Source organism: Podarcis liolepis, assembly GCF_965112155.1.
Source record: "Podarcis liolepis genome assembly, chromosome: Z".
Lineage (NCBI taxonomy): Eukaryota > Metazoa > Chordata > Lepidosauria > Squamata > Lacertidae > Podarcis > Podarcis liolepis.
In genome coordinates, this window is record NC_139570.1 from 49215214 (window position 1) to 49239886 (window position 24673).

The 24673-nt window shown below is 46.1% G+C and overlaps 2 protein-coding genes across 2 annotated transcripts in view; one reads left to right on the forward strand and one right to left on the reverse strand.

Annotated features, from left to right (window-relative positions):
• The window catches only part of TTLL11 (tubulin tyrosine ligase like 11), a 68244-nt gene extending 59844 nt beyond the window's left edge, over positions 1-8400 (reverse strand). Inside the window, exon 1 of the mRNA XM_083485923.1 lies at positions 7904-8400. Within this exon, the coding sequence (XP_083342049.1) occupies positions 7904-8308 (405 nt within the window). The 5' untranslated portion in view covers positions 8309-8400. The remainder of the gene's footprint in view (positions 1-7903) is intronic.
• LOC310698557 (tigger transposable element-derived protein 1-like) lies at positions 944-3639 on the forward strand. The gene is made up of 2 exons (XM_083485914.1): positions 944-1247; positions 1576-3639. The coding sequence occupies exon 2, from the start codon at positions 1803-1805 to the stop codon at positions 3492-3494; it is 1692 nt and encodes a 563-aa protein (XP_083342040.1). The 5' UTR covers positions 944-1247; positions 1576-1802; the 3' UTR covers positions 3495-3639.
• Positions 8401-24673: the final 16273 nt, after the last annotated feature.

The window sequence follows — 24673 nt, forward strand, 5'->3', positions numbered from 1 at the left end:
TCTGTGGCCCAACAGATGCTTGTGCGCCGTGACAGCCCTCATGCCTGACCACTGGGCATGCTGGCTGCAGGGAGATAGAACCAAATATTACTTGGGAGAGCTGCAGATTCCCCACCCCTGAAATAAATAAGTCGATCTTGCTTGTGAACTTGCATACGTTCTCATGCAATCATGGGTAATCATGGGGGCAGCCAGCGATTTGTGTGTTGTCAAAGACATGAGCAGGAATTACATTCATGGAATTACAAAGCTGGAAGGGACTCGCAAGGGCCATCTAGATAGTCCATGGCAGCCAGGCTTCTGAGGCCCAGTGAGACTGGAGAGGTCCAGCCACAAGACAGCTAGAATAAGAACCATAATTATAAATACAGGTACAGATAAAAGGAGGAAGGCAGGGACGCAGAGGAAGAACAACCCAGGCAGGGGGGCCTGGAATGAGGGCAGAGAGCCAACAAGACCAGGTTCTGCCTGGCAGAAACACCCAAGGCCAGGGCACTGATGACAAATACTCATTTTCCTTTCTATTTTACTATTCCCCAGTAATCCTGAGATAAGCATTTCTCTATTGACTTCTATCTTAACCTGAAACACATCAGAAATAACCTTTATAATCTTTTGCCAATATTCCTTTACACAAATACACTCCCACCACATATGTGCATATACCCCTAACCACAATGCCAACACTTAGGACTCAATCCTTTAACTATATATGCCAGTTCTATACTATTTCAACAGGAAATTCCTACTTAATTCTTTATATTTATCCATTTTTATTTTATCTATACTCTTTGGCATAAAATTATGATCTTAGCTGGTACGCTTGTTATTGCATTAGGATGGAAAGAAAAAGATAAATGGACAATGGAAAAACGGAATTACTATGTTTTTGAATATACACAATCTGATATATTTGAACAGGTAATGACGGAAGATACAGTGGTGCCCCACAAGACGAATGCCTCGCAAGACGGAAAACTCGCTAGACGAAAGGGTTTTCCATTTTTTTGAGCTGCTTCGCAAGACGAATTTCCCTATGGGCTTGCTTCACAAGACGAAAACGTCTTGCAAGTTTGTTTCCTTTTTCGTAAAACCGTTAATACCCAGGGTGCATTGCTTGAAGAGGTGCAGTTGCGACCTGACTTCGAGGAGCAACACATTGCACGCGGTGTGGTAGCCTTTTTTGAGGTTTTTGAGGACTTTGCTGATTTTTGAAGCTTTTCCAAAACTTCTTTTGCAGCCGTTTGGTAAGTTAAACTTTTAAAACTTTTTTGGGGGTTTTTGGATTTTGGGTTGGGGTGTTTGGAATTCAAGGTCTTGGTGTTGGGGAGAGGTTTGCAAGAATCTGGGAGCTCGTGTGGGTTTTTTCTGCATTTTTATGATTTTTTGTGACCATTGGGGCACTGCTGTTTTTTAAAAAAAATTCTGGATTTGAATTTCTGTGTGGTGGGCGGCTGGGGGAACAGTTGGGGAGGGGTTTGCAATTTCTGTGTGGTGGGTGGGTGGCTGGGGGAACAGTTGAGGTTTTTGAAGACTTTGGTGATTTTTAAAGCTTTTCCAAAACTTCTTTTGCAGCCATTTGAGGATTTTGAAGACTTTGGTGATTTGCAGCCATTTCGTAAGTTAAACTTTTAAAACTTTTTTGGGGGGTTTTGGATTTTGTGTTGGGTGTTTGGAATTCAAGGACTTGGTTCTGGGATTGAATTCCTGTGTGGTGGGTGGCTGGGTGCTTTTGAATTTTTTGGTGTGAAGCACTGATTTTTTTTCTTTTCTGAGTTTACGCAGCTAGGAGCTGTGCTGCCATGGGACCCAAGAAGACTGCTGCTGCAGAGGCCAGCGAGAGGAAGAAGGAGAAGGTGACACTGGAAATGAAGAAGGAGATCATCCAGAAGCACGGCGGTGGAATGCGTGTGACAGACCTCGCCAGGGAGTACGGCAGGAACCCATTGACCATCAGCACCATCCTGAAGATGAGGGAGAAGATCCTTGCGACTGATGCAGCCAAGGGAGTCACCAGGATCGTGAAGAACCGCCCAGCTGTTCTGGAGGAGGTCGAGAAGTTGCTGCTCATCTGGTTAGAAGAGAAGCAGCGTGCAGGGGACACAGTGACTGAGGCCGTGATTTGTGAGAAGGCCAAGGCCTTGCTCGTCCGGGAACAGCCAGGAACCTCAGGCGAGCCAGAAGTCTTCAAGGCAAGCAGAGGCTGGTTTGACTGGTTCAAGACAAGATCTGGAATCCACAGCGTGGTCAGGCATGGAGAGGTTGCCAGTTCTGATGTTCCTGCGGCTGAAGACTTTGCATTGGAGTTTCTGGAGGCTGTGAAGACGGAGGGCTACGTTCCACAGCAGGTCTTCAACTGCGACAAGACCGGGCTGCTTTGGAAGAGGATGCCCAAAAGGACTTTCATCACTCAGGAGGAGGCCAAGTTGCCTGGCCACAAGCCCATGAAGGACCGCCTGACCCTGCTCTTCTGTGCCAACGCAAGCGGCGACCTGAAGATCAAGCCCCTGCTGGTGTACCACTCGGAGAACCCACGGGCCTTCAAGAAACACAAGGTCAACAAGGAGCAGCTGAGTGTCATGTGGCGATCCAACAGTAAGGCTTGGGTCACACGTGTGCTGTTTGTGGACTGGGTCAATCTTGCTTTTGGCCCTGCTGTCAAACAGTACCTGCTGGACAACGACCTGCCGCTGAAGGCTTTGCTTCTGATGGACAATGCTCCTGCTCATCTTAAAGGCCTTGAGGTGGACTTGTTGGAGGAGTTCAGCTTCATCAACATCATGTTCCTGCCGCCTAACACCACGCCACTGCTCCAGCCGATGGATCAGCAGGTCATCGCCAATTTCAAAAAACTCTACACCAAGGAGCTTTTCAGGCGATGCTTCAAGGTGACTGATTGCACCACCATCACCCTGCGGGAATTCTGGAAGGACCACTTCGACATCGTCACCTGCTTGAAGATGATCACCACGGCCTGGAAAGGGATCAGCCAGAGAAATTTGAATTGTGCTTGGTGCAGCCTGTGGCCGGACTGTGTGGCACCAAGTGACTCTGATGCACCAGAGTCAACAGTGGTACAGGACATTGTTGCCTTGGGGAGGACCATGGGCCTGGAGGTCACAGAGGAGGACATCAGCGAGCTGGTGGAGGAGCACGACCACGAGCTGACCACCCAGGAGCTGGTCGAACTGCAGGCAGAGGCTGCGCAGGAGCAGGCCTCGCTGGAAGAGGAGGAAGCAACTGAGGAACAGCTGTCCTCCAAAGAACTGAGGGACATTTGCATGAAGTGGAAGGATGTGCAGGCTTTTGCAGAGCGGCACCACCCTAACAAGCACGTGGCACATGACCTTGCGAACACTTTTGATACGACGGTCATGTCGCCTTTCAGGGAGCTGCTGAAAAGGCGGATGAAGCAGCAGACCATGGACAGGTTCTTCAGCAAGAAGCAAAGAGTGGAAGAGGAACCTTCTTCAAGTGGTCCCCCAGAGTCTTAGAAAATGTAATGTACACTTTGTTGATTTTTAAATGTTTTTCCTGTCATGTTTAGAAACTTAATTTATTGTTCCTTCAATTTTTGAAATGCTCTTTACAGTATGTGTGACTTTTAAAGAGCACTTAATAAACTCTTGTTGTACCAAATTTGGCTTTGTTTAGACTTTTTTTGACCATAGGAACGCATTAATTGGATTTCAATGCATTCCTATGGGATTTCGTGCTTCGCAAGACGAAAAATTCGCTAGACGAAAAAACTCGTGGAACGAATTAATTTCGTCTTGCGAGGCACCACTGTACATGGGAAAACAAATGTCAAAAGATTGTGAATAAATGGACAAGTTATAGGAATTGGATAGCGCAGGGGGAAGCCAACCCAAGCATCCAAATTAAAATGAATAATCTGTGCACATGGATAAAGATCTTAAGAGAAAACAAGTTTTGGGGGGAGGGGTTAAAAGGGGGGAGGAAGGGGGGAAATTAGGATAAATGAGTAGGGACAAAAGTATATACTGTTATGTATAACTAATAGGAGGAAGATTTTGATGCATGTTATTGTTAGATTTTCGGCTAAATGGGGTTTTTTTGTAAGTTATTTGACATCCCTGGATGAAAGTGTGATCATAAAGAATGAGAAAATAAATAAAACAAAACAAAACAAAATACCCCTTTGCTGTACTCTTCTACGGAAAGGAGACCCTCCCCAAAACACGTTGCCTGCATGGCCCAGGGGACACAATCCTGGAGTGCAATTAAAGTCTCCACTCAGTCAGTTGGCAAAGTTGACGGGGAAGATCCAGAATCGGCGTGATGAACTGTTTCAGAAGGACTGGAGGAAATTTATACTTTATTTGAAAGAAAATTGTAAAAATTTGAAAACGTTTGTAGCTTTAACATGAAATGTTTGGTAATATGAAATTACGGAGCTAATTTACATATAAGAGGGTGAATGTTAAAAATTGATACCAGGTATATAATGTATGGAGCAGATATAAAGATCTCTTAGTAAGAAAAACACCCAAATGGATTTCGCCAATGGAAGCACAGGCCCCAAAAAAGTTAAATGTGGAAAATAAATGGTTGAGATACTCAGATTTATTGTTAGAGGATCAGGAAGGTTTTAAATTAAAACCGTTTGAACAAATTAAAGATAAAGTGAATTGGCTGCAATATTATCAAATTAATGAATTATATAAGATTGATAAGAGAAATGGTTTTGCAACAGAAAAAAACAAATTGGAAACGGAGTTGTTAGATACCAAAGTCAAGAATATGTCTAAAATGTATAACTTGCTGTTGGAGTGGCATACAAAGGATGAACAAGTTAAATTGGTAATGATTGACTGGGCATGAGATGTGGGACACAATATAATGTTGGAGGATTGGGAGAGGTTATGGAAGAAAGGGGTTAAGTTTACTGCATGTACGATATTAAAGGAAAATATTATGAAAATGATGTATAGGTGGTACTCAACCCCTGCAAAATTAGCAAAGATTTATCACAATAATGATAATCTTTGCTGGAAATGTAAAGAAAAAGAGGGTACCTTTTTTCATATGTGGTGGACCTGTCCTAGGGTGAAAGACTTCTGGGAGAAGCTTTATAATGAATTGAAAAAAATGTTGAAATATACATTTATTAAGAAACCAGAGGCCTTTCTTCTTGGAATGATAGGTTTGGAATTGCCCAAGAAAGATGTTAAATTATTTTTGTATGCCACAACGGCTGCTCAAATTTTCCTAGCTAAAAATTGGAAAACACAAGAACTACCAAGAGTGGAAGATTGGCAGATGAAGATGATGGACTTTTTGGAGCTAGCCGACCTGACTGGAAGAATCCGCGACCAGAAAGAAGAGGAATGTCAAGAAGATTGGAGGAAATTTAAGGAAGGACTATTTGAATAAACATTGTAATATAAAAAATTAGAAAGTACTTGAAAGTACTAAATAGGCCTAGGACTAAATTCGGATTTAATTTAATAAATGGGATTCAGAACAGTAAGAAAAGTGAATAAATTTGATTATAATTGGAATATTGCTGTTTAATAATGATATTGGAAAGCTGTTATATTCAGATACAAGGAAACTCAAAAGGGAGGGACTAGAGGAAGTCAATTAACATGTTCATAAGGTTGGGTTTTTTAAACAATTAAGTTCATTTTTATGGTTTGTTTGTTGTTGTTTTTCTTTGATGTATTTTTTGTGTGTGTTTGTTCTGGTTTGACCTTTGGTTGTGTAATGTTTGTTGCAATATTTCTTACAACTTTGGAAAATTTAATAAGAATTATGGGGGTGAGTGAGAAACCAAAGGGGGGGGGGGAATTGATGCCAGGTAAAGAAGTGGTTATAGAAATGCGACGGATTTGTTAAAGATATGTGGAAATCAGAAAGAGGATGATGCTCTTTCTGAGCAATATTTTAAGTTATGGATTTATGTAATGAAAATGAAATGTAATATGGAAAACTCAATAAAAATTATGGTAAAAAAAATTAGTCTCCACTCAGTCATGAAGCTCAGTGCGTGGCCTGAGTCTCCTCGCAGGTTTCCCACAGTGGGCATGTGGCTGGCCACTGTGAGAACAGGACGCTGGACTAGATAGGGCCCCTGTGGTCTGATCCAGCAGAGGCTCTTCATAGGTTCTTAAAAAATAAATAAAACTAATTAGCGGCATGATGAATGGCTTCAGTACCAGCCAAATTGAGGTGCGTCAATTTTTTATTGTTTCCGCTCTGTTTGCAGGAAGAAGGGGGGGACAGCCCAGTTTTGTTCTTAGGTGCCAGCGCAAGGGTTGGACTCTGCTCTACTCCTGGTCAATGCCTGCACAATGAAAACCAGAAAGGCATCATTTGGCTGGGGTCCATTCGTGCCTCATTGGTTGCCAGCAGTGAGGTCAAAGGCATTGCACGGTGCAGTGATGTCACAATAAGCATTGTACTCATCTAGACATTATGAGGAAAGCAAGGAGAAATTGACCCAGAGCTGCAAAACGCAACACACACCAGGAGGTCCTGGTACGTGTCCAGTTTAGACTTCCCCAACTTTCCTATGCTGGTGGGGACTGATGGGAGCTGGAGTCAAAACAGAGTTTTGAGATAGATAGACCTTTTGCTTGCATCCATCATCCTTGGCCATGTGGCAAGGGGCTGATATTCTAAACATTTAGCCAGGCCCCTTAAATGCAGAGAGAGATGTGTTCCAGGAAGAGCTTGGAGCCTTGCAAAGTTCATTTGTTTACCAGGAAGAAGAGAAACCACATCAGAAAAGTTAGACTGTGTTGCCACTGCACAAAAGAAAACAGAGATCCTGTCTTCAGAATCAGGGAACTGATGCATAATCAAAGTTGCATGGGCAACAGTCTTTGCCCAGCCAGTGCCCTCCAGCTGTTGGTGAAGGCTGGCGTACACTGCGAGTTTGCCAAGCCATGGTCAATACAAACCAAGGTTTGTACTTTAACAACAAGCTCTGGTTTCAGATCCTGCTTGGTTGGCTGGCAACAAACAAACCATAGTTAAGAGTCGCTGCACAGTGTTCAGAAGATCATATAAACCATAGTTTAATAAATCATAGCATGGAATGAACCAAGTCAGTGTTAGCTGAACACACAACGGGGGAGGGGGCAACTGTGGGGATAAGCTTAATTTACTCTCCGCTCTCTTAAATTGCGGGGTGGGGGTACTGCTATTATAGTAGGTGTTTTTGTGTTTTTATACTGCAAACTGCCCTGTGATCTTCGGATGAAGAGCGGTATAGAAATTTAATAAACTAAGAAGAGCCCAGCTTCAGGATCAGGCCCATGCAGCCCAGCCAATGGTGGAGGAAGTGGGGTGCCGCCCACCTGGGGGGAACACCCCTGAGAGGGAGTGACGACATCGCTCCACCCCCTGGGATGGCTAGCCCCGCCCCCAGGTGCCCAGCTTGCGCACTGCCTCCGCCTCTGAGTCCAGCATCCTGGTCTCACAGTGGCCAACCAAGTATTAGTTTACTGTCGTTAGCAGCTCTGAGCCCAGCTTCGGCTGGGGAGGGCAGCATATAAATAATTTTTTATTATTATTATTATACGTCCAAAGTCATCTAAGAGCCAAACTTAGTACCTGTGGGCAATGAGTTGCACAGCAGCGTCCCACTCCCCATGCCGTGCGGCCTGCCCACCCCCAAATTAGGGCGGGGGCTTCTACTAGGTGTGGCGGCTCAGGGATGGGCGAACCTGCGTCCTTCCAGCTGCGCCAGGACTCCAACTCCCATCAGCCCCCGCCAGCCAGGCCAACGGCGGGGCATGATGGGAGTTGGAGTCCCGTTCTACCCGCGGTCTCCTCCAGCTGCGGAGCTGCTCTTGCGACGGGGAAGGGGGGCTTCCACCCGGGCCAAGGCATGGGGGTGCTGGGTCCTCTCCCCGCGCCCTTCCCCGCTTACCTCTTTCCAACGCAGCAGCTTGAGGCTGCGCTTGAGCGGCTGGAGCGAGGTGCGCGCCTTGGAGCTGTCCACCGTTACGGGTCGCGGGTTCCTGCGCGGGTGGGGCCGAGGCCCCGGAGCCGCGGGACCCTTCTTCTTCCTGGGCGGCGGCTCCTTGGGCGCTGCGCCCCGGCGCCCGGCAGAGCCCAGCCGCGCCACGGCACCTGCCCGAGCCGAGGGCGCAGTGCCAGGGGCTCTTCTTGGAAACGCCGCCGCCGCCGCCCCCTCCACGCCCACCGGCTGACCCTCCGGCCGCGGCGGCAGCGGACCCCCCGCCGCCCCCTTGCGCTCCTGCTCCTGCTCCTCCGCCGCCTTCCTCTCCCCGCGCGCGGGGGCGGCGTCTGCGTCTCCCACCGGCATCTCCATCCTCAGGCTAGCGGCGGCGGCGGCGTCTTGGGCTGCTCGCTCCTCCTCCGTTGCCGGCACTGGGGAAACTGAGCATGCTCCCCGTGGGAGCCTTCTTTGTGGCTTTGTTGCGGCGACGTGCGCGCAACCGAAGAGCCTGCGCGCCCTCAAGCGCAGCCTCCACCTTTTCCCCTTAAAGCGCCTGCCTGCATTAAATATTATTAGTCAGCTCAGTTCCCCATCGCCTCCTCTTCCATTTGTTTCTGCCTCAGTTTACCTCCACGCGCTTTCAACTTTTTTCTTTCTGCCTCAGTTCCCCCATGTGTTTTTTTCTGCCTCAGTTTTCCTATGCCTCCCCCCCCCTCTGCTTTAAGTTTCTCTTAAGTTTGCTTCCACTTCAGTTTCATTCATATTTTTTTGAAAAAAATCTTCCTCAGTTTCCCTCAAGATTTTTCTTTCATCTTTCTCATTTTTCTCCCCCCCCCCCCATTTTTTAATTGATTTTCCAAATTTGTAACAAATATAACACACAAAGGGGAAAAAATTACAACACTAAAAAAACAAACATATAAACACCTATTACTTTAAGACAATTTAATTTTCATTGTTAACTGACTTCCCCAAATCCCCTTACTGAGTTTCATTCAATCACCCTGTGACAGCTCTCCAATATCCTCTTTCTACTCAAATTAACTCCTTCAATTTACTATCTTCTTCTCTTTTCATAATTATCTAAATCCATAGTATTTTACAGTTCATTCTTACTCTAATCCTAGGCCTATTTGATACTTTCAAGTGACTTCTGCTTATCTTACGTTACAATATTTAGCTAAAATAAAAAAATTCCTTCCAGTAGCACCTTAAAGACCAACTAAGTTAGTTCTTGGTATGAGCTTTCATGTGCATGCACACTTCTTCAGATACACAGATACACATATTTAGCTAAATAGTCTTTAAATTTCTTCCAATCTTCTTGATATTCCTTTCTGATCGCAGATTCTTCCAGTCAGGTCGGTTAGCTCCTCTTTCTCATTTTTCTGCCTCAGTTTCCCTCACGGGACTTTTTTCCTTCCTCCATTCTTCCTCGTTTTCCTCAAAACACCTGCTTTTCTTATTCATTTCTGCCTCAGTTTCCATCAATATGTCCTCCTCCCGTTTTATTTTGGTTTTTTTGCAGTTTCCCAAACTGTAGACTTCCCCTTGTCACAAATTAAAATAATTTCATTTAAGAATTAAAATAAATGTGGATGTGGGTGACTCCTCACATGCAAACAGATGTGTCCCAAATATCCAGTGTTAGCAAAATCCTAAAATTCAGCCGCTGGGTCTGGCCAGTGCAAAGCTGTGCCTCTTTTTACTCAGGAGCAAGCCCTACTGAGTTCAGTTGGGACAATGAAAATGTGAAAAATAATTCTATTGCCTTCAAACTGTGAAAAGTATACAGAAAAATGGACTCTTGTTAAGCACCCCAAATAAAAATGATTAAAATGATTAAACTAAAAAATAATTAAAATTTATGGGTCATGCTGCAGATACCTTTTCTTATAACCAAATCCAATTAATAAATAGTTCATTGGTATTGTTGATCTATCTTCCCACCATGCCTGATCAATATCCAGTGTATGCTTAGCCAGGGGAGGGAGGGAGAAGAGAAATAAAACAATAATTTCCAGGGGATTAGCTGCATTAGGCTTTTCAGCAAAAGCAACCAAGTCTTGTGTCTCCTTAAAAACTTGCAGATTTATTATGATATAAGCTTTCGTCAATCACAGTCCATTTCATCAGAATGATAAATAATTTTTATTGGACAAAATCAGTATTTTTGGTGCATCTTTAAGTATGTTATTAGAGGGCTGATGCTAGGAACTGTCTCTTATCTAAGATGCCCAGGCAAACCTAGGAATAATTCCTTTGCCTGAAATCTTGGTGAGCCATCGGCTGCCAGCCAGTGTAGCCAGTATTGAGCTTGATGGGCCAATTGTCTGACCTAGCATAAGGCAGCTTCCTCTGTTCCATGGCACATGACCTCATGACTCTGTGGAAACTGCTGCTGACTATATATCTATATATCTATATATCTACTGGGTTGAGCCTGAGGAACAGCCCTTTCCTTCCTCCTAGACTGTTCTCCTCCTCTCCTCCTATTTGGCCCTCCAACTCCCATTCACCACCCTTTCCTGTGTGAGGAGGGCATCTTAAGTTCCTTGCCCGGCTGGCTCTGTGTGGCCTTATGATTGGGTGGGCATCGCATGGGCAGACCCTGACCACCAATGACCGTGGGCAGAGCTGTGTCTGTGTCACAATTCCAGGGGAGGGCGACAAATGTTTCAGACTGATGTCACAAGGAAATGTCCCAAGTCTGGATGAAAAGCCAAGGTACTGTTGGGTCCGCTATTCGGACCTGAGCCGTCTTTGATGCATAAAATCAATAAGAGCCAAAAACAGGGGAGATCCAATAAACCTTTTTTTATTCAGCTGAGCAAAAGAGAGGGCAAACTGTTATGATATAGTTCCGTTCCACCTTAAAAGGGTACAGGCATGACTGTTGTGAGTCACATGCCTGTTTACTGCCAGCACAGTCTGCTGGGAACTTCCAGTTGTATATAGCTTTTGTGTTACTGCTGTTTTGCTGGAGACGAAGGGAAGCAGACATGTTTTCCTCTGTTCCTGAACTATGCTGAATAAAATGCTGTACATTATGTTTACACATTTCTCTGTCTGCCACTTCTGCTGTGAGAAGATTTACACACTCTGCTGACAGAGCGTGCACGGGTCTCTAAACGCATCTGAGGCTCATGTCGCTGATTGATGCTGTTCCAAGGGAGACTGGCTGCCAACCAGTGGCTGGAACCAGCTGGGGGCCTGCCTGATGCCCCCGTCTTCCCAGCAGTATCCCAACACAAACATGTTCCAAACAAAGGAATGGAAAATGCCGCGCCGAGGAAAAATTTCTACTTTATAAGCCTTTTCTCTCCCCCCCCCCCATTTCCCCCCTTACGAGGTTCGGGTTCGTTAGGCTGATTGAAACAGGACACTCTGCCTTGAAAGGGACAGTGTCCAGACATAGGGAGGTTTTCCTGAAAATCGCCTAGCAACATTCTCTGGTCTTCACGTGTTTCATGGCTCACCCTCCTAAATTCTAAAGCAGGCAGTGGTTGTTTTTTTTCAGAAGCAAAATGGCATCAGTTAGGCTAACCAAAAAAACAGGACAAGAACAGGCCTCTGTGGCTTTTCCTGAGACCCCATAATGCTCTGCAGCAAAGGCAGACAACACCCATCAGAAGCAGGGAGAGGGCTGTAGCACCTGCTCCACATGCAGAAGGCCCTGGGGTCAACACCCCCTTACTAACTCTATCCCTACAGCTGAGAGAAACATCCATCTCAGCCCCCATCGAGTCAGTGTGAACCTGGGACCCCCAAAGTACAGCACCCTCAAGTACTTCTGTCCCAATTTGTTATATTTTAAAGATGTATTCATCTTTTGGAGAGTATTTCAGGGGTTTTTGGATGATTGGAGAGGTTGCAAGTTTTGGGGGAGCATTGCCTGCTTTTTTCGCCTTGTGTTCTATTTAGGGAGTTTTAGTCTTGTTTGCAGCACTGCCAGTTATTACCTGTGAACTGGGCATTTTATGGCAGCAGTTTCTTAAGAGTTGCACATTGGTGTGAGCCAATACTGAGTTTGACCAAACTGCGGGAGGCAGAAGACAGGAGTGCCTGGTGTGTTCTGGTCCATGGGGTCACGAAGAGTCGGACACAACTAAACGACTAAACAATACTAGTCAAGCTGGACTATTAGTTTCGTCTTGTATTATAATAATAATAATATAATAATAATTTATTATTTATACGCCAGCCACTCTGGGCAGATTCCAACAAAATATTAAAATGCAGTAATGCATCAAACATTAAAAACTTCCCTAAACAGGGCTGCCTTCAGATGTCTTCCAAAAGTTTGGTAGTTGTTTTTCTCTTTGACATCTGATGGGAGGGTGTTCCACAGGGCGGGTTCCACCACCGAGAAGGCCCTCTGTCTGGTTTCCTGTAACCTCACTTCTAGCAATGAGGGAACCGCCAGAAGGCCCTCGGAGCTGGACCTCAGTGTCCGGGCAGAACGATGGGGGTGGAGACACTCCTTCAGGTATACAGGACTGGGGCTGTTTAGGGCTTTAAAGGTCAGCACCAACACTGAATTGTGCTCAGAAACGTACTGTGAGCCAATGCAGATCTCTCAGGACCAGTGTTATGTGGTTCCGGCAGCCACTCCCAGTCACCAGTCTAGCTGCCGCATTCTGGATTAATTGCAGTTTCTAGGTCACCTTCAAAGGTAGCCCCACATAGAGCGCATTGCAGTAGTCTAATAATAATAATAATACAGTGGTACCTTGCTTCTCAAAACCAAAGTGTTGCAAAACCAAGGTGCCCTTTCCCATAGAAAGTAATGCAAAATGGATGAAGCCGTTCCAGACTTTTAAAAACAACCCCTAAAACAGCAATTTAACATGAATTTTACTATCTCATGAGACCATTGATCCATAAAATGAAAGCAATAAACCATTTACTGCAGTCACACAATCACTCAATCAGTAGCTGAACTGGGTTCCACAGAGTCACAAAAACAAAACAAAAAGAGTCACAAAAACACAAATGCAAAATAAATAGCAAAAACAGACAGACCTCAGCATAACGCTCAAAATGGAAGCGTGGCACTCAAATCGGAAGTGTAAACCCAAAACAGAGCATGTTTGGCTTCCGAAAACAGTTCGCAAACTGGAACACTTAATTCCTGGTTTGAAGTTTGGGTTCCAAGTTGTTTGAGTACCAAGGCGTTTTGAGAACCAAGGTACCACTGTAATAAGAATAATAATAAATAGGACATCCCTGTTTTCAGCGGAAAAATGTTGGCAGGTATGCAAAGAGGAAGCAGCTCTTGCAAAAATGTACCAGCTAGCGGATGCAGCTTTTTGCCACTGCAATTTAAAATTGAGGAGATGTCTGCCTTGTCTGGACTAACAAGAAAAGTAAACTGAAACTTTTTACAGAATGCTTTAGGTCCTTACTAGGTTTTTGCTTGGAGGGGGCTTTGTCTCCTTTTGGTGTCTGGGTTGTGTTATGTCCTGAAGTTCTCACCCTGGGCCAGCAGGGGGATACTGTAGATAGTTTTCACTCAGGTCCACGTCAGTTATTTTGGGCGAGAAACCCTGGGTTGTTGTTGCTACATTGTTGACAGCCGGCTGCCTATAAAAGCAGGCCGGCTGAACTGTTTGCTGTTCAGTTCTGTTCCAGCTTACAAATAAAGAGCTGCTTTGGAGAAATCACTGCGTCATCTGCTATGTCTACTTACTATTCAACACTGGCGATGAAGGTGGGATCGATGGACATCAGAGCACAGCCAGACGCAGCCACCCTCTGAGCTGAGCTGAATCATAGAGCTGAAACACTGAGCAAAATCATGGAGCAGAACCAATTCAGAGCTGACCTGGCTAGAGCACAGTGTTCCATCCATCGCCCGCCCTTCACGTTGGCATCGGAACCATGGCTTCACTTGTGCCTCTACCGCCGTTTGCCCCAGCCTCTGAATCATGGGACTCCTACCTCGCTCGGTTCGACTGCTACCTCCAAGCCAACGAGCTGACGCAAGTATCACAGGAGCGTAAGTGGGGCCTATTCCTCAGCCTCTGTGGGCCTGAGGTGTTTGAGACGGCCCGAGCATTGGTTGCGCCTGAAGCAGTCCAGGCAACACCGTGGGACACAATTCAAGAGAAGCTCCGCAACCACTACACACCAAAGCCGTCCAAGATTGCTGCCCGCCATGCGTTCTACCACCGGAACCAGGCAGAGGGGGAGTCAATTAAGAACTATACCACCGCCCTCCGACAGGCTGCAATGCACTGTGAGTTCCGAGACTTAGACGATGCCCTGATGGATCGAATCGTCTGCGGGGTCTGGGACATCCATCTGCAACGGCGTCTCCTTGCCAAGCCAGACCTCACGCTGCAGAAAGCCATTGAGGAGGCCCTGGCCTCGGAAGCTGCCGAACGCTCTGCCCAGGAGATCCGCAAGGCCAGCAGCCCGCGTCACACTACCGCTGTGGCCCCAACTGTGGCCCCAGCTCCGGAGCAGTCGTTAATGGAAAGTGAGGCTCCACCTACATCTTCCTCACAAACTGAGGGCATGGAGCCGAGCCAAGTCATTTCAGTGGGTCTGCCTGGCTCTCCAGAGACTCAGACCACCGCCGTGCCTGACCATCTGCCGAGTCCGCTCGCAGCGGTTCCTTCGACAGCAGTGGAGCCAGGGAACTCGGGCTCAGTGCCGCATTTGGTCGCAGCCAGAATCGGAAGGTCACCCGGACTCTGGTACTTGGCCCTCGGCAATCCAGCAGGGTTTCCAAGTGCCCAGTGTATTTAAAAGACTATGTTCACTGGACAAACTGCGCATGTAAAGCTGTATGGTGAATAGGGTCAATTAATATGCTTATGTGCCTTACTGAAACCAATAAGGGTATTGCTGTATGTAATGGAACCACTATGATTGTAACTAATGCCTTATCTCAGTGGGGAGGGGTGTTATGTACTGAAGTTCTCACCCTGGGCCAGCAGGGGGATACTGTAGATAGTTTTCACTCAGGTCCACGTCAGTTATTTTAGGCGGGAAACCCTGGGTTGTTGTTGCTACAATGTTGACAGCTGGCTGCCTATAAAAGCAGGCCGGCTGAGCTGTTTGCTGTTCAGTTCTGTCCAGCTTACAATAAAGAGCTGCTTTGGAGAAATCGCTGTGTCGTCTGCTATGTGTACCCACTATTCAACAGGTTAAGGGATTTTGCTTGCTTTTGTGGATATCGGGCTCTGAGTTTTGCCAGTATTCCTTTGGGGAAATGGGCATTTTATTGTATATTCCAAATGCGCCCCTGGGCCTAAAGGGGTTTGGGATGGGGAAATGGCCTCTGATGCAGGCATTTCTCTGTTTGGCAGTAATTCTGAGCACCGCCTCAGACTCTGTAGGAATGAGATGAGTCCCAGGTGATTCAGCGACCCAGTCAGAGTCCCGCCATGGGAAAAGGCATAAGTAAGTAAGCAAGCAAGCAAGTAATAAAATCATATAAAGGCAACAAATGAAATTACCATACAGCACTCACACAGCAGATTAAAATTTCTGAGTCTACAAATTGTTTTAAAACAGTGCAGAAGTTTATCAGCTGTCAAAAGAACATACTATCAGGTCAATCCTAAGCTCACCAAATGAACTCCATTGTTTTCACTGTACACCAAGCAAGTGAGCAGAAGTGTGCACTGTAACAGTACTATATACATAGCCATGCCCTTTCTCTGAGGGTCTCTCTCCCTCCTTTTATTCCCACAACAACCCTATGTGGTAGTTTAGGCTAGGAGATAGTAGCTGTTCCAAGTCACTGTGTGTGTGCCCACGCGCATGCGCACACAATTCTTACTTATTCCACAACTTTCATCTTTTTCTAAAAAAATGGGGGGGGCATTCTAACACCCTATATCTATCCTATGAAAGGCACAAAGACAACCCCCTGACATTTCATCAGAATATTCATATAAACCCACCGGACAGCTGAACTGCAAGCCCTGTTTTACAGCTATTCAAAGCCTCAGGCTTCAAAATGCAATCAAATCTCAAATATTGGAGGCATGCTAAGCACATGGACACTTTTCGCAGCTGTGCCCGAACAGCTTGGTGCAAGATGATGGACAAGAATTTTGGGTACTTCTGTTTGTTTGTTTAAAATATTTTTATCCTGTTTTATAGTAAAATAAATTTATTATTGTTATTAATTGCATTTATATCCTTTTCCTTCAAGGAGCTCAAGGTGGCTGACATGGTTCTCCCCGCCCCCATCTAACCCCCCCCCCCAACAACAACCCTGAAAGGCAGGTTAGGCTGAGAGAGGCAGCAACCAGCCCTGGGTCACGCCCAGTGAGCTTAATGGTGAGCAGGGATTTGAACGCTGCCCTCTTCCAGGTCTTAGTCTGACTCTAACCACTGCACCACATTGGGGCATGGGAGTATGAGGCAAGGAAAAGCCAAAGTGGTGCCCTAGATGGCCAAACTAGGAAGACCCTGGTTCACTTGGCCATAAAGCGCTTTGCAGGACGCCATCACTACCTGTGAGCCTAACCTATTCCAAGGGTTGTTAGGAGGATTAAAAAGGGGGGGTCGGTATGTACTCTGCCGTGGACTCCTTTGAGGAAGGGTGGGGTGGTCATGTAATGATTCACGTACATCCACAAATGGATTTTTACTGTCCCAACTGTAAAGGTAAAGGTAAATGGACCCCTGACCGTTAGGTCCAGTTGTGGACGACTCTGGGGTTGCGGCGCTCATCTTGCTTCATTGGCCAAGGGAGCCGGCGTACAGCTTCTGGGTCATGTGGCCAGCATGACTAAGCCGCTTCTGGCGAACCAGAGCAGCGCATGGAAATGCCGTTTACCTTCTCACCGGAGTGGTACCTATTTATCTACTTGCACTTTGACATGCTTTAGAACTGCCAGGTTGGCAGAAGCAGGGACCAAGCAATGGGAGCCCACCCCGTTGCGGGGATTCGAACCGCCAACCTACTGATCAGCAAATCCTAGGCTCAGTGGTTTAACCCATAACGCCACCCACGTCCCAACTGTAGCCTTCCTAATAAAGAAAGGAAATGACCCAGCGTGGCCAGCAGGTGGCACTGCAGCTGTTGCCAAAATATAAAGTGGCGACAGCGGGGGGGTGGGGGTGGGGGGAGATAAACCTCCCTGCTCCCCCTGCTTTGAATAATTTGCAAGGGTGTTCTGAGCCAGAGGCAACGGTTGGAGCCCATCCTCTGCTTAGGACCATGTTGAGCTTGCAAAACTTGAAATGGTAAAATGGGCAGCAAAGACACCATGAGTCCTCCTTATACAGGCAGTTCACAGTTACAGGTAGGTAGCCGTGTTGGTCTGCCGTAGTCGAAACAAAATAAAATAAATTTTAAAAAATAAAAAATTTCCTTCCAGTAGCACCTTATAGACCAACTAGTTACTGGTATGAGCTTTCGTGTGCATGCACACTGCTTCAGGTACACTTCTTCAGGTAGTTCACACTTAGGCTGGTGGCCCAAACCTTGATGCCTATTAATGATACTGAATGTTTTTGATCAGGGCAAAGATTTTGCGCATGGGGCAAAGAGGGGCAGTTCCATTGGGCAGCAGGATGCACAGGTGCAGCAGATTTTATTGGGGGAGGATCATTTATAAAATGATAGAGTGGGTGAGAAATATTGCTACATTGCCATACATTAATATACAGATGTGTATATTCTTATTATCCCAATCCACATATATAATGGTCAATAATCTAATACACTCTGTGTAAACTAATTCCAAATAGCATTGTATTTATCCAAAGAAAGTGTGTCTATAAGCTGTCAGTTCATATGTTGCCAATGTTGTCATGTCGTCAAGACATTGATTAAGGGGAAATGGATCTCTATTCTCCCTGTTCATCAATACCAGTCTCTTGCTTGCAATAAGGGCACGTGGAATCCATTTTCACTGTCCTGTTGTCAGTTTCCATACAATGGGTATACTGTATAGTCCAAGATAAGGTTACCAGATTTTTTTCAATGACTCAAATGCAGCTCCCAGAACTACAGTTCCCAGAGCGGCTTAACAATCAATCCATCACCCTGCATCGCCATACCTCAGTTCACACCTCATTGCTGGACCAGCCTCTCCATGATGTATTTTCTAGCCATACTCTAGCTGGTGAATGTCCTTCAAAAGACGGGGTGCCCAGAGCAGGACTCAGGGTGGGAAACTTATCTCTCATGAAATGAACACAATGGGTTGACCCCAACTAAGTTCTACTCATGAGTAGGCCAATTGAAATCAACCAGCCTAGATTTGTCACATTAATTAATTTCAGCAGGTCTACTCTGAGTAGGACTAGTGTTGGGTGAAACCCTATGCCTCTGTTAAGGCACCCTAAAACTGATGTCTCCAGCCTTGTGACCGACTCTTGTGGCAACTAGCAGCCAAACAGATGCATCACGGCTTCAGCTTTCATAAACTAGAGTACACTTTGTTGGATAATCTCCTGCCACAATCAATCTGTTGGTCTTTAAGCTGCCACTAAACTCTTTTGCTGCAACAGACCTAGCACATCCAGCAACCCCTCAGAAACACACAGATGTAATGCACCGCTGCATCTGCTCCTAGCCACAGAGAACCACAACCACTTTCCAACGAAGTGGTTTTTAAAGCTGCTTGCTGACCTGCAAAACCACTGCACTAGGTCCAAAGGGCAAATTATAGCCATTTATGGAAAGGTGGGACAGTCTCCCTTGGAAGGTAGTAGACTAGGCATCCCCAAACTTGGCCTTCCAGCTGTTTTGGGACTACAACTACCACCATCCCTAGCTAACAGGACCAGTGGTCAGGGATGATGGGAGTTGTAGTCCAAAACAGCTGGAGGGCTGGGTTCGGGGATACCTGTAGTAGACACTCCTTCCTCAGAAGTTTTTAAACTGGGGTTGGGTGTTCATCTGTCACAGATACTTTCGTTGAGATTCCTGCATTGCAGGGAGTTGGACTAGATGACCCCATCTCTACTAAGAGTGCTGCTGGGGTGCTGAGCCCCTTAAAATTGTGTTTTCCTGCCCAGCCCTTTAAAGGTGGAGGTGGGTCTTCTTGCCTCATCAGAGCCATGAGTTTTGCTGCTCTTGCTGTTTCAAAGTTTATCTGCTTCACATAACTCGCTGCTTGTTGTTATATGTTTTATTTATCGTGCTTGTGCCCCGCTCTGGAAATATTATTATTATTACAACATATTTTATTGATATTTCTTACAGAGATGAACACAGCAGGGGGGGGGGGAAATACAGAACCACTTCCAGATCCTGGAAAGAGTCTAAAATAGTGGGATTTAAAATAAAATAAATTTAAAGGCAAAATATGATAGTAAACTTTGTACAGTGATACCTCGGGTTAAGTACTTAATTTGTTCCGGAGGTCCGTTCTTAACCTGAAACTGTTCTTAACCTGAAGCACCACTTTAGCTAATGGGGCCTCCTGCTGTCGCCGCACTGCCAGAGCACGATTTCTGTTCTCATCCTGAAGCAAAGTTCTTAACCCGAGGTAATATTTCTGGCTTAGTGGAGTGTGTAACCTGAGGTGTATGTAACCTGAAGCGTATGTAACCTGAGGTACCACTGTACATCAGGAGAGGTTACAACAGTGTAGGTACCACATTTCACAGGTAGTGGACATGAGAACATATAAAGCGCTTCTGGTTGATGGTGTTTACAGAAAAATGGTATATTATGGGCCAACATGTGAAATGTACCTCAAGTTTGGGGTTGTTAACTATTTTAAAAGAAGAGCAATCTGACCTTTGTAATAAAAATAATAATTACCGTATTTTTCGCTCTATAAGACGCACCAGACCACAAGACGCACCTAGTTTTTGGAGGAGGACAACAAGAAAAGAAATATTCTGAATCCCAGAAGCCAGAACAGCAAGAGGGATCGCTGCGCAGAGAAAGCAGCAGTCCCTCCTGCTGTTCTGGCTTCTGGAATAGCTGCGCAGCCTGCATTCACTCCATAAGACGCACACACATTTCCCCTTACTTTTTAGGAGGGAAAAAGTGAGTCTTATAGAGCAAAAAATACGGTACTTTTCTTTTAGTAGCAGCATACCTACTAGTGACACAGAATTGGACATTGCACATCTATTTTACAGACATGCCACATTGTATAGTAGGTAGGTTTTTATTCCAGTCCATTTTTTCCCTTTAGATGCGTCATAAATTTGTCCATAATTATTGCATCTTGCATCTTGCAAAGACTGCCCTGTTTGAAGGGAGACATCCCAGATCACAGAAACGCTTGGCTGTCATCAGAGGCTTGAGCCGAAGCACCTCTACTCTGGCATGACCCTTTCACAACAGCCTCCTGGGAAGGGGCTTTGGTCCAAGGGCTGTGCCAAAGAGCCCTGGGAAGCTGTCCTGGCCGCCACAGGAGACCGTGGAGGAGGACATCCTGCAATGGCGGTGGGCAAAGGGGGGAAGGGAGAGCAAGCAAGTGGGTGGGCAAGGGAAGGATTGGGCGATGGAGGCAGTCACAGGTGGGCAAGCGATGGGGGCGGCGGGATGCTGCTGTCATGTGACAAAGGTATTTGAGAGCAGAAGCAGTAAAGGAGTCTAGAAAGGTTGTGAAATGCTGAAAAGCTGCAGAATTACTTAGCATGCTGAATCACTGTGACTCATCTTGAGGATGACTCATTCTCTGTGTAAGTATTAGATACAGGTAGGTAGCCGTGTTGGTCTGCCGTAGTCGAAACAAAATAAAAAAATTCCTTCCAGTAGCACCTTAGAAACCAAATAAGTTTGTTATTGGTATGAGCTATCGTGTGCATGCACACTTCTTCAGATGGCGGGCTAGAAGTGGCACTTCTGTGCAAAGCATGATTTAGTGTTTCTGTGCATGCGCAAACGCTGAAAGCTGGAAGTAACCCGTTCAGGTACTTCCAGGTTCAGTGCGGTGCGCAACCCGAAAACACGCAACCTGAAGCGTCTGTAACCTGAGGTATGACTGTATGTCACTGGAGCGCACTGGAGAAGAAGGGAAATGCCTTTTCCAGAGCTGCGCATACTGGAGAATGCTTGGAGTTCGGGGGCTGCAGGGGCACCCCAGGGCATTTTTCAACACCCCCACCCCTTCCAGTCAGTAGTAGTCAGTGGAGGCAGGAGAATGACGGCTTCCTGGTGGGCAGACTTTGCTTGACTGGAAGAGGGCCTCATTCAGCCCAGTTGTTCACCAGCTGAATTGGACAGGCCTGGCAGAGAGCAGCAAACCTGACCCTGAAATGTCCTATGGGAAGCGCGAAACAGCAGAAGTCGTCTCCCCACAGATGCTGGAGCGCTGTCTGCATTTGCCTCTCACAGCAAATGCAAGAAAATATCCTGGCTTCACCAAGAATAACAGATTTATGCCAAAAAATTAATCCTCAAACTGTGCAGATTATAGATATTTAATGAATTTATAGATCACTTTTCAGGCAAGTGGGATGGGGGAATGCCCCCCAAGACAGGCCACAACTCTATACAAATGCATAAACACCAAATTATATTATGAAGGCCACTTTAAAGCATTTAAAACTTCAATTTCCTTCAAAGCATAGGTCTTCAAGCAGTGGGCAGGTAGCCACAGGTGGTTTGCGGCAAAGCTGTTGGTGGCATCTATGGTGGGTGGGAGCCAGAACAAATTACTGGGGCCTGGTGGTCCAGAAGGAGCCCCAACTATCATACATATATTTTATGTAATTCTTAACAAAATCTATTCTACATGTTCAGTGCACACACAACTCTGAATAATGGCTTGCGAACTTGTGTCGTGAACCAAGCAGTTCCGAAAATTTCCAACTCTTTATGAACATTTGCTTCTGCATTTTGATAGTTTGGCAGTGCAGTCTCATCGCAATATGCACAGTTGCGTTTTTAGGTTTTCATAAGTGAAACCTCATGCAAATACAGCAAAGTTGTTGTGAGATATACATTGCGTTATGTTTTGTTAAAGTTTAACATTTAAAGTGTACGGCAACGATTACGTGATTGCTTATATTATTGATATTAGTCATTAGGATCTTAATATTCTCAATGGGTATGAATACTATCATATTGATTATTAACATACAGATGAGATTACACATCTATTTCCTGTCCCATGTAAATATTTTAAGCTGGTCTGGAGTCCCTTTGCTTCTGCTCTGAAACTGACCCAAGATGATAGAGCCAACACATTATCTCCCCTTCACTGATTTTGCTCTGCAATTAAAGGATTAAATTGAGGCCAAGGTTCTGAGTGGTGAAAATCGCAGCATTCCTTAAACTGTAAGTAGGAATTCTAGAGCCCGACTAGCCAGCGATTAAAAGAAATCACTTTGGTCAGAAGAAAATCCACCTGCGGTGAACATGGGCTCTCGGTGTAATTACCGTACACATCCTGCTCTCAACTTCCAAAACTGTTTCCCACAAAGTCACTGTTTACGTTAGCTGCAGAAACCTCAGGCACAACCTACTTGCGCCACGCAGATTCCCCCCCCCCCACCTCATAGAGGCTGCTTGCACAGCACAGGGTGAAGGAAGAATGCGTAATTGCGGGTGACATTTATTTGTTTCCAAGGCCTCTTGCAAACAGACGTTGGAACTGGCCAGCCGTGAAGGAGGCAGCAGGGAACCATTTCAGTGGCAAATGGTTTATCACCAGCTAAAAAGCCTCACCACCACAGGTATGTGATGCAGGCGGATGACTGGGGTTGGGGGTTGCTGGGTAATGTGCCTGAGGTGTGCCCCCCACCCACAACAGTGAAGGGCAGGTGGACAAATGTCTGGTGTTAACATAAGCACCTTTAATCCGGCCTGGAAACAAATCAGCAACAAGTGTATAACGATCTCTGGCAGTCAAGCAGCCTGATAAGAAGCAAGGGCTCTCCGTCAGTTTTATGCAAGTTTATTTACAAGAAAAAATACATCCAGAGCATGGCTTCCCACCTGCTCCCATTAACAGTAGTTGATCTGTCTGACTCACCGTCCCTCCCCCAACAGGAAGAACACCGAAATCCTGCGTTTCTTCTCCTTCCCTTCCGTTGTTCTCTGAGCTTCACCAGTCTCCTAGTATGGGGACTAACTGCTGGCCTGCCTCCTCCCCACTCCCAGAAGACATAGCCTCAGACTCTGGCTTATCTGCTGGTTGCCTTGCAACGCTCTGGCCGCTTTCTAACTCTTCCTCTCCTTGGGAGCTAACAGCGTCTTCCCTGGGAAGGAGGGGGGCTGAGCTGCCCTTTCTAGACTCTGACAGCCAGCTCTCATCTGCAGTCGGCCCTTTGCTCGCTTAGTTCAGTTTCTGAAGCAGACTCTTCTGCTGCACTCTGGGGGGCCAAGTTCCTGACACAGTGCTGCTGCTTGTTTGTTTTTAAGCAGGGGTCAAAGAAGTGCTACATAGAACCCCAGCCAGTAACCTGGCTTAATTTTGAACCCAAATAAAGTTACCTCCCTTGTATAATTGTCTCTAGATTGTAAGCCCACACAGGCAAAAGCCTGTCTTTACTTGGCTGTAGCAGGAGGACAGGTCAGACACCACTGCCCAATCCATTGGCCCAGCTGGAGCACACAGTTACTTAGAATAATAGAGAGTTGGAAGGGAAACAAAGGTCATGTAGTCCAACCCCCTGCAAGGCAGGAATCTCAACAAAAGCATCCCTAACAGGTAGCCATCCAACCTCTGCTTGAAAACCTCCAAGGAAGGAGAGCCCATCACCTTCCATCAGATTCCAAGGATCCTGTTCCACAGTCAAACAGCTCTTATTTAAGCCAACTTCCTCTTCCACATTGGCCATTCCACCTGGCCATTAGACAGCAATATAATTTTATCACTTGTTCTCTTGTTGTCCATCTCTTTCCCCCCACAAAAAACCCTTTTCCTTTGTGGTTCATGCCTAGAAAACTTTGTGCTAGGGATGGGGAGCATCTGGTGCCCTGCTAGGTGCTGTTATCTAACCCCCATCAGGGTCATCCAGCATGGCCAGTGGCCAATGGTCAGGGATGCTGGAGGGGGGGTGCCCCACATTCCTGAGTGCCACAGGTTAGCTTTTAGGTGCTTAACAACAAAATGAGCCACAGCAATCATTTCATGGCACTTTACAGACTAGAAGAAGAGTTTGGATTTGCTTTCCCGCTTTATTACTACCCAAAGGAGTCTTAAAGCAGCTAACATTCTCCTCTCCCTTCCTCCCCCACAACAAACACTCTGTGAGGTGAGTGGGGCTGAGAGACTTCAGAGAAGTGTGACTAGCCCAAGGTCACCCAGCAGCTGCATGTGGAGGAGCGGGGAAGCGAACCCGGTTCCCCAGATTACGAGACTACCGCTCTTAACCACTACACCACACTGGCTCTCCTAATAACCTAGAACATCGCAACAGCTTTGCTGGATCAGGCCAGTGACCCTTCTAGCCCAGCATCCTGTTCTCACGGGGACCACACAGATGTCTGTGGGAAACTGGCAAGCTTCTTCCAGCAACTCGTATTATGATCATTTGTTTTTTAATTGCATTTGTACCCCACCCTTCTTCGAGGAGCGATGGAGGCAGCGCAGAGCCATCGTGGCTAGTAGCCATTGAAAGCCTCCTCCTCTGTGAATTGGTTTAATTCTCTTTTGAAGCTGCTCTAATCCTCTTTTAAAGCAAGTTTGACAGTTTAGCTATGCACTGCATGAAGAAGTATTTTCTTTTATCTGCCCAGAAAGAAATGAAAAAGCATCTCCCTTGCTGAAGGAACTTACCATTTAGACCACATATTGAAAGCACCATGATACAGTGGTACCTCAGGTTAAGAACTTAATTCATTCCGGA

Excerpts from the sequence above, each read along its gene's own strand:
- LOC310698557 (XM_083485914.1), top strand. The coding sequence starts at position 1,803 with ATGGGACCCAAGAAGACTGCTGCTGCAGAGGCCAGCGAGAGGAAGAAG.